Raw genomic sequence first — 9,617 nt, 5'->3', positions numbered from 1 at the left:
ATTTAGGCCAAGTTTGGTATAACTTAAATAATACAAAAAGTCAAAAAGTCACTATTCTATTTAAGTCACATCATCTTATTTAAATCACATCACCTCTTTAACACATCACATCAAACCCAACCATATAAGTCAATAAGTCAAAAAGTACACTTTTTAGAACATCCCAAACCAACCCTTAATAATCTTATTAATTATTTAGTCTCATTTTTGTTTCTCATCTCTCTAATATAACTGTGGCTCTTACTCTTTTTTTATCAATCAAATTTTATAGAGTATGACATATTCATATTCTAAGAATGGTGAATAATCACAATTTTTGAAACACAATTTTTCAGGGAATTTCTTTTTTATTTTTATTTTTATTTTTAACTAAAACATGAAATGAAAAAAATTAATATTTTGAGTTTATTTTTTTATTTTCTATAAAAATATATTTTTTTTATAAAAAAAAGGAATAAAAAAGGAAAAATTGCAAATCGATGGTAAGACTTCAAAAAAAATTGTAAAACCATGAAAAATTTTATCACTTCAATAGTAATTAGAATGGGTCAACTTTCTTGACCCAAAAAAAAAGAAAAGAAAGGTTGGTCAACTTTACCACTGATTTGCAATTCATTTAGAAATCTACATAAATTGCAATTTTTCCAATAAAAATATTGCTTGTTTTTTGTTTTTTAAAAATACTTTTCAGAAAATTTTACTTTATTATTTTTCATATTTTTTATTTTTACTGAATTTTTAAAATATTTTAAGCAATTTTTTTAATTTTTAGACATATCTAACATAAATACACTTAAAAAGTATAATTTTTGTGAAAAAATCTTTTAAAAATTCACTAAATACCAAAAATATAAAAAAATATAAAAAATGAGACTTCAGTATATTTTTCGTATTTTATGTATTTATTAATTTTTAAAATATTTTTTACTTTTTAAATATATCTAAGTAAGGTGCATCTAAAAAAGTAAAACAATACTTAAAATTTTAAAAGTATTCACTAAAATAAAAAAATACGAAAAAAAAACTCAAATTTTAAAACCTTAACCCAAAAAACTCAAACCAAACACAATAATTTTTTGACATACTCGTTTGGGAACAACCTATTTTAGAAATTTTTTAATTTTTTACGAAAAGATGTGTAAAAAATAAAGAGAGTCGTGTGACAACTTACAGTGATTTTTTGGATTAAAATATATAGTTGACAAACGATGTAATTTTTTAATTTTTAAACTAAAATTAAGCATTGCCAAACCAGGCAATGAAAAAATTAGAGGACATCACCAAAAAAAAAAAAAAATCAAAAATTTTAAATTTTGTCAATTTAAATTTTTTATTTATTTTTAATCTAAATCATTTGTTTTAAGTGAAACTAATCAAAAAATAGTATTTTAGTTATTAAACTCAGCAAAAAAGAGTATTTTAAACATTTTATGTACTTACATTGAGTTTTATGACTAAAATATTTTTTTTTAAGTCCATTTTACTCAATTAAAATAGATTGATTGTTTGAATTGAGAACAAATCAAAAAATTATAGTTTAAATTGACAAAATTAAAAATCAAAATTTATCTTTGTACAATAGTCAAATTCTAAAATTTATTTATAATTTGCCCAAACAAATATATATGTATTTGATACCTATATAAAAAAAAATAAATGTACAAAAATGTTAGGAAGCGTAAATAATTCATGAAAAATTATTCTTAAATATATTAACTTTTTGCATATTATAAAAATGACTTAAAATCACTAAAAGGTCAATTTTCAAACTAGTCTAAAGATACGTTTGAAAGTAAGATTTTTAGTTAAAAAATTACTTAGAAATGTCAAAAAATCAAAAAATTATATAAGAAAGTTAAATATTCATTTTAATTCTTTATTTTTCATAAAAATTTAGCAACTCATTCTTTTAAACATTTTAATTTTTTTCACCTCATATTTTAATTAAATTTATTTTCCAAACGAGTCTCTAAGAAGAATTATTATTTTTTTGAGTGGCCTCCTCCTCTTGCCATCAACTTCAAATTTTTAACCTATATACCAAATTATTTGTTTAAATTTTAGGATTTTGTTTAGATACGTTCAAATGTTAAGATCTTAAAAACCCTTAATAATGTGTTTTTTATTTTTATTTTTATTTTTAAAATTTTGAGTACAAAGTTACAAATATAAAATTTCCAAATTGTTTTGATTTTTGTATAATTCTTCCAAGTTATTTTGTTAGGCCTCCAATTACAATTACACACCTAACATGATTGTGATGGGTTACGTAAAGAAACAAAATTCCATTCCATAATGCAATCATATTTTATTTTATGAAAAGTGACTTTCCATGTTACAATATTAAAATTTAAATATGCACAACCCAATTATTGTGATGGTGAAATATTGGCATGTAAAACGTTGTGTTCTATTTTGTGTCAAAGCTAAAAATTCTCAATAATTTTTTTGTAAATTTATTTTTAATTGTGTAATATTTTTCAGGTGAAATTATAATCGTGCAAAATTTGACAAAACATCTTCTATTTGATTTAGTTTTATAATCATGATTTGAGCGGGGGGTTGTATTTTGACTTTTGAGTTGTATTTTAAGTTTTGAAAAGAGAAAATTTATTTGGCTATGAGTTTTGAAAAGAGTTTTAAGTTTGAAAAAGAGTTTTAAGTTATATTTAAAAAAAAAAATGAATTTATTTTTTTAAATATTTAAAAATGTTTAAGAAAATTTAATTTTTTTTTATTTTAAATATATAACTTTTATTTTCAATATTTTATTTTTTAAAATATTATAATTTTTAAAAATTTTGAATCACCCATGTATATCAAATCATAACAAATTATTTGGCCAATATTTAAACAAATGGAAAATTAATAAAACATCTCTCTTTAATTTTGTGTAGTATGAGAGGTCCAAGATACATTTTTTTATTAGTTAAGGTCCCTCAATATTTTTCACAGAGAAAATTCGATTTAGAGAAATTTTGTCCCACTTGGAGAAATTTCGCCCGACTTAGAAAAATTTCAGACCCAACTTAGAAAAATTTCAAATCCGACTCAGAGAAATTTCTTTGAGTCGGACTAAATTTCTCTAAGTTGGATTTTCTCTGTGAAAATGTTGAGGAACCTTAACTATTATGAAAATATTATATATCATTTATCTTATAAAATCTTAATATTATGAACCTTAAAAAATTAACGAAATATTGTTTTTGAAAAATATAAAAAATAAAGAATAATTGTCTTCAAAAATAAAAATAAACAAAATATTTTTTGAAAAAAATATAAAATATAAAATAATTTTAAAGAACAAAATAAATTTTCTTTTTAATTTTTTTTTGTTTATAAAGTAGAGTTTTGAATTGTATATTTCGTTATGAATTTTAAAAAGAATTATGATTTTTTTTTATTAGAGTCGTGATTCTAAAAGAGAACCAAATGCAACTTTCTATCTCTCTTATGATGGTATCTGTATTTTATTTTATTTTTTATGTAAAAAATAAAATAAAATGATATTTATTGCATTTAAGAAAAATTACCAAATTATTATATTTTAACACTATAGCATGCCAAAAATTAATTTTTCGACATTGCTATTTTGATATCAACTATTAGAAGAAATGCTCATGCAATTCCTAGAGTTGGGCTGGGTTTGGCCTTCCAAGAACAGGACTGTTTTTAAAAATGAAAAAAGAGTGATGGTTATGTCTTCAAGCTTGGGAAAATTATAGTGAGCTTGATATTATTTACTATTTACTAGCTCTTATTTTAAGTGTGATTGAAAAATACTAGGACAGTTGAAAAGTCTGAAAACCTAGACTGTACACCTAGAATTTTCTGGTTGGATAATCGTGTAGCAGAGATTAATTTGTGTAATGTAAGATTCATGTGAGATCCATGAGAGGTGTGGTGAAAATTAAATTCCGAATAATTTTTGAATTGATAAGAATGAGTATGTAATATTACTCATATCTGTTTAATAAGTGATGAATCATATAAAAAATACATTAGAATCGCAACTATTTAGGAAAAATTACTCAATATTCTCGGAACACCACTCCAAACCAATCACTAATTATTTAGCCCCATATTGTTCTCCCATCCCTAACATAAATCGTGGGCTCTTATTATGTCTCTCCACCAATCAAAACCTTATGGAGTACCACGTGTCCATACTCCGGGAATACTGAATAATCACCCACTATTTAGACATTTTTCCATCTTAACAACCCTTTTGGGTTTGTTATTAGCATGACCGTTATAAGTGAAAAATGTCCATGTCTTCCTCCAAGTTAAGGAATATACAGTCCACCCTATTATGGGATCAACCTAAAACGCAATCACTTTTTGCAAGCTTATAGGGTATGGACATACTAATGCCGTCCTTTCGATTTGTTTAGACACCAAAATCTATCATATTTATGTTAATATTTACGACACAACATAAAAACATGACTACTTGTGATTGGTAAAAGGTATCTAATGATATTACTTCGTGGTGTACCCAACTGGCATGCAATATTTTTTTCCTAAAACAGTGCTTCTTGGGCTCTCCTCCCCTGATTTTTTATGTTTAGCAAGCGCTAGCACAAAGCATTTAAGCATACATATCTCATCAAAAATATTATATATAATGGCTGTATGAAAGAAACTAGGCAAGAAATCCACAACAGTGACAGGCCCTAAAGATATATAATTTTCTGGTGTGGTGTTTTAAATTCTACATTCAACAGATTGAAACAGGGTTAGAGTTTGCTTGCATGTTTACCAAACAAAGAATGACGGCCTTCAGCAACAACCTCCCCGGTTGCTTTATTTCTTATAAGAACAATAGTTCCAAAATAACCTCCTCTTTGGCCTAACACTGTGTTTGGATTGAGTGATTTGGAGAGAAAAGAAAAGAAATAGAGAGAAATGTATTTCTCTTCCTTGTTTGGTTATCTTAAGTGGAGAGAAATGAGGAGAAATAGAGAGAAATGGAGAGAAACTCATTTCTCTCATAACCCTTATTTTCAATCTTCCCAAAAGTGGAGAGATTGGGAGAGAAAAGAAATCCACAAATGTTTATATTTTCATAATACCAATTTTACCCCTATAAAAATAAAAGAAATAAAATGATTGAAAATATAAAAAGGTTATTTTGGTAATATAACATAAAATAATTTCTTTTCTTTTCTCTTAATGAAATCTAACCAAACAAGAAGGAGAGAAATCAAAATCATTTCTTTTCTTTTATTTCTTACTTATCCAAACAAAAAGGAGAGAAATTACAATCATTTCTTTTCTTTTCTTTTCTCTTATTACTTAAGTAATCATTTCTTTTCTTTTCTCTCCTAAGTTACCAAACATAGCGTAAAACTCTCGAGGTAATCTCCAACTCATCCTGCAAATGCAACACCCAGAGACGTATAGATGTGATACCTAGAAATGCATAAAACCAAATCCTTGGATAACAAATATTCATGATGTGAAACTAGAAAGAGAATACCAACATACTGGTGTGAACTTTGTTTCACATGCAGTAGCAGCAACATTACATACATATAACTGTCATCATGCTAGTTAATATTTGGGGACATCTTTTATTGAAACTATTTTGCAAATTTGAAGTTGTAATCCATACATAATTAATATTGTTGAAAGGACTTCAATAGATATTTGTCCAATTCCATAACAAAATAAAATGGTATCAAAAAAATTCAAGCTTTAAAAAGAGCATACGTTGGTAAAAAAAAAAATCAAAATGTATGTGTTGGAGAACAAGAAAAATATCTTTAGAAGAAATGCGTGATGGAGCACGATTCAACCTTTTAAAGAAGCAATCAACAAAATAGAAATCTTGTTAGTATATGTTAGTATCGATACCAGTAAATACAGAAACTCTTGTAAATAACAAAATCATTAGGGTCCATCTGGATTGGGTGATTCAGAGAAAAGAACAGAAGATGGACTCACTCCTCCCTAATCGCCAGTTTGGATAGTTTGAGAAAAAAAATAAGGAAAAATGGAGAGAAACGAGAATCCCTTATGACCCATTGTTCTGAATCTCACAAAAAATAAAAGATCTGGAGAGAGAGGGAATGAGAGTTAGTAATAATCACCAATCTTGTTATTCATTTTTAGTGATAAGAAGCTCGCTTTTGTCCTCCTTATTTACATAATACAACTTTCTTTTCTTTTCTCTTCTCATCTTTCCCAAACAAGAGAGGAGAATACAAACTCTTTTCTGTCCAATATTATCCAAATAAAAAGGAAAGATATCACTTTAATTTCTTTCATTATTTTTCTCCCTTACCTAATCCTTTCTTCTCTCCCCTAGTTTCCAACAAACAATTCATGTTGGGTCAAATCTGTTTGGTCAGAAAAGAGAAGAAATTATCGTAATCTCTCATCTAGGATGAGAAAAGAAAATAAATGATTGTGTTTTCTTACCACCATGTTTAGATGAATAAGAAAGCAAAGCATGTAGAGAGGTATACGAGTGAGATTTCCTTTCATTCATTTGTATTTTAAGGGACAATCTTGGTATTATAAATATTTTATAATCAATCAACTTGTTTCTCACAAAATCTCACCACTTTTGATGAGAAATGAAAGCCCCATTTGGGGAGTTAAGTTTGTAGTCAAAAAGTTAATATAAGTTGTTACATCACTCTCTCTACTTTTTGCACATATTTTCATAAAAATCAAAAAATCAACTAAAATAGCCAATTCTTAAATTAAAAATGGTTAAGACCCCCTTTCCCCCACCCCCTTTGACCTCCTCTTTTTCCTGATTGGCCAATTTTTTTTTTTTTTTTCTCTTTTCCTCCAATCACCACCCGCCATGTGTGTATGGGGGGTGGTGGGGGTTGGTGATTGAGGAGGTCTCAATCACAACCGTTCTTAAATAGGCTTAGTAAAGCATCCCCAACAGATAACTTATTATCAATTTTTAGATATTTTAGGGAGTGAAAACTCTAAAAATCATCTGTAATAGATTCCCTAAAAAGTTCCTCAATTTAACAGATGCTACAATGACTAGCTATATGTGAAGAGTCACTGTTTATTCCATAAATATATAATATTAATTTCTTTCTCCTCCTTTTTCTCTTTACTCTCTCTAGTCTAATTGTCACATCAATTTGTTTAAAAAATAATGAGTTGTTTGGGATGATATAAATAAGAAAAAATGCATGAGACCCCCAGTGGGGGTGCTGGGGGTCTCTTTTGATTGGCCAAAAACTGTTTTTTTTTTTTTTTTCTTTCTTCTCCTCCATTGGCAGCCCCCCACGTGAAGGTGGGGGTGCTGCCGTACAGGGGGTCCGAAGCACTGCTCTTAAATAAGTGTACTTTTTGTTTTTTTATGAAAAGATTATAAAAAAGTGGAGAGGTGATGTGATGGAAAAAAGACAAAATGATGGATTATATAGAGGATGCCAAACCACCCCTAAGTTTAATTGAAAAGAATAATAAAATAATATTTAAATAAAGTAGAGAAAGAATAAGGAGTATGGTTGGAGAAAGTAATTGAAAAAGTGATTATCTAAAATAGAGAATGCACCTTTAAGTAAAATTTGAAGAAAATATGGGTAACATTGTTGGGATGCTCTATGGAGCTCTCTTTCTCACCATTTCTAACTCAACTTACAAACCAAACATCAAAAAAAGTTCTCTCTCATAATTTCTTATCATTTATCACCAAATCACACCATCCAAACAGAGAGTAATAGTATGCAATTTAAGTAACGATGCTTGATGACATAATTTAATTGGGTTAAAGTTAAAACTAAGAACAATTGTGCAATAATGAAAAACACAAAATGTCAAAAATAATCCGAAACCATATTCATTCAAGCCAAATGCGGACTTACATCAAGCTTGGCAGTAGAAAGGACGGAAATTGACATGTCAACGGAGACATTCATGGGAAGACCCTCAACATAGACCACAGCACCACCGACTTCATCAACCAGATTCGCAATAGCTCCCGTACACAACTTCCCACTTCTATCCTGGGTTCAAAACCCCAACCCAATCATCAAAAAAAAATTTAAAAAAAAAATCCAACAAAATTCACAAATCATATACAAGTACTAATTTACATGAATATGTATAGGGTTCATGATTAAGGCGAAATTGGACTAGATTTGCGACACAAATTGCACTAGTTTTCAGAGATGAATTGAAGGGAAATGAAAAATCAGACTTACGGTGTGGCGAGGAGGGACCTTGAAGGTGCAAGCAATGAAACCGGGATCGACTCGGTCAACTCGGATGCCCTTCACTGTAAAATCTTCGTAGAAGCTGGATTCGATGTTGACTTGGTGAGGAGGGACGTTGAGTCGGGAGACTAACTCAGATTCTTCATCGGTCAACTTCAATGACTCCCTCGCCTTCTCCATTTTCGAGCTCTCTCTCTCTCTACCTCCTCCCTCCTCGTTGGAGTACTAATCAATTAACGAGGAATTATACTGTATGTTGGCGGAGCAGACACCAGCTGTGTGCCTTTAATACGAGAAGTTATTTTTTGATTTTTATATTAAATTAATTATAAAAAGAAAAAATAAATTAAAAAATTAATAAAATAAAATAAAATATCACATTTAAATTATAATTATTTAATTTTTTCTTTTATAAAATTAAAAAAAAACCAACTTAAATGGACTTTTTAATTAGAATTAAAATAATTAAAAAGTTAACCCAATTTTCTAAATGAAGTCATAGTAAATAAGATAAATTTTTTAAAAAAATTATTATATATTATATGTTAAAAGTAAAAAAAGTCAATCCAAATAAATTTTTTTATTAGAATTAAAATAATTGAAAAGTCAACCTAACTTCTGAAATGAAATCATAGTGAATTAGATAAAATTAAAAAAATATATATATTATATAATATACTTCATTTGAGTGATAAGATTTTTTTTATTAAATTTTAAAATCTCAAGTTCAACTTAATTTTGTATAATATTATAAATTAAAATGTTTTACTTTATATAATAATATAGATTATGAGATTTGTGATGTAATTATCAATATCTCTTAAATATGTTTTTGTATTTTTTTTTACATAGAAAAAAAGGGAATTTTAGAAATGCATTCGGAGAAATTATAAAAAATTCTTAAAATTTGATTCTTATAACAAAATAAAAGAAGACATTAATATTCAATAATTATAGATACGCCACACTAAATAATAAATAAAATATAATTAAAAATATTTTTGTGTGTTGCATGCCATTTTGGTTGAAACAAATTAAATTTTATGAGCTATTTTTCCATTCATCATGTAATTAATAAAAAAAAATTCTACTTACCCCATATGAAAATACATATAAAAATAAGTAAAAGTGAATTCGTCAAAAAAAAAAAAAAAAATTCATTATCACTATCTTCACTATATTAAAAATTCATTATCCATTATGGAGGTCATTTCTGAATTTTGTGAAATCTTCGGCCAAAAAATTAACCATCTTAAGTCTAAAATTTTTGTCTCTCCCAACATCCATAGAAATCTAGCTAAATCCCTTAGCTCTCACTGTGGCATTCCCCTTACCCAAGATCTTGGCAAGTATCTTGGCTCCTCCCTACTCCACTGCAGAATCTCCAAGAATATTTTCAATGATATCCTCACCAAAATG

At 27.4% G+C, this 9,617-nt stretch overlaps 1 protein-coding gene across 3 annotated transcripts; it reads right to left on the bottom strand.

Annotated features, from left to right (window-relative positions):
• Positions 1-4,604: 4,604 nt before the first annotated feature.
• Positions 4,605-9,354, bottom strand: LOC114297332 (uncharacterized). Of its 3 annotated transcripts, XM_082906088.1 has the most exons (4): positions 8,187-9,354; positions 7,848-7,988; positions 5,347-5,377; positions 4,605-4,852 (listed from the first exon to the last, which is right to left on the bottom strand). In XM_082906088.1, exons 1-4 carry the CDS (start codon positions 8,376-8,378, stop codon positions 4,740-4,742), a joined length of 477 nt encoding a protein of 158 aa, XP_082762214.1. In that variant the 5' UTR covers positions 8,379-9,354; the 3' UTR covers positions 4,605-4,739. The 3 variants fall into 3 exon arrangements, with proteins under 3 accessions (XP_082762214.1, XP_028097549.2, XP_082762213.1); XM_028241748.2 differs by lacking the exon at positions 4,605-4,852 and having other exon boundaries at positions 5,276-5,415; positions 8,187-8,477; XM_082906087.1 differs by lacking the exons at positions 4,605-4,852; positions 5,347-5,377 and adding an exon at positions 5,589-5,801 and having other exon boundaries at positions 8,187-8,477.
• Between the last annotated feature and the right edge of the window lie 263 nt (positions 9,355-9,617).

This window comes from Camellia sinensis, chromosome 14 (assembly GCF_055761805.1).
Source record: "Camellia sinensis isolate YWXY chromosome 14, ASM5576180v1, whole genome shotgun sequence".
Lineage (NCBI taxonomy): Eukaryota > Viridiplantae > Streptophyta > Magnoliopsida > Ericales > Theaceae > Camellia > Camellia sinensis.
This window is presented reverse-complemented; position numbering and strand designations above follow the sequence as displayed.

Coding starts and splice junctions, on each gene's coding strand:
- LOC114297332 (XM_082906088.1), bottom strand. CDS start 8,378: ATGGAGAAGGCGAGGGAGTCATTGAAGTTGACCGATGAAGAATCTGAG. Junction 5,378..7,847: donor TTTCTACTGCCAAGCTTGAT/GTAAGTCCGCAT, acceptor TTGCATTTGCAG/GATGAGTTGGAGATTACCTC. Junction 4,853..5,346: donor GATTACCTCGAGAGTTTTAC/GCTATGTTTGGT, acceptor ACACAGTGTTAG/GCCAAAGAGGAGGTTATTTT.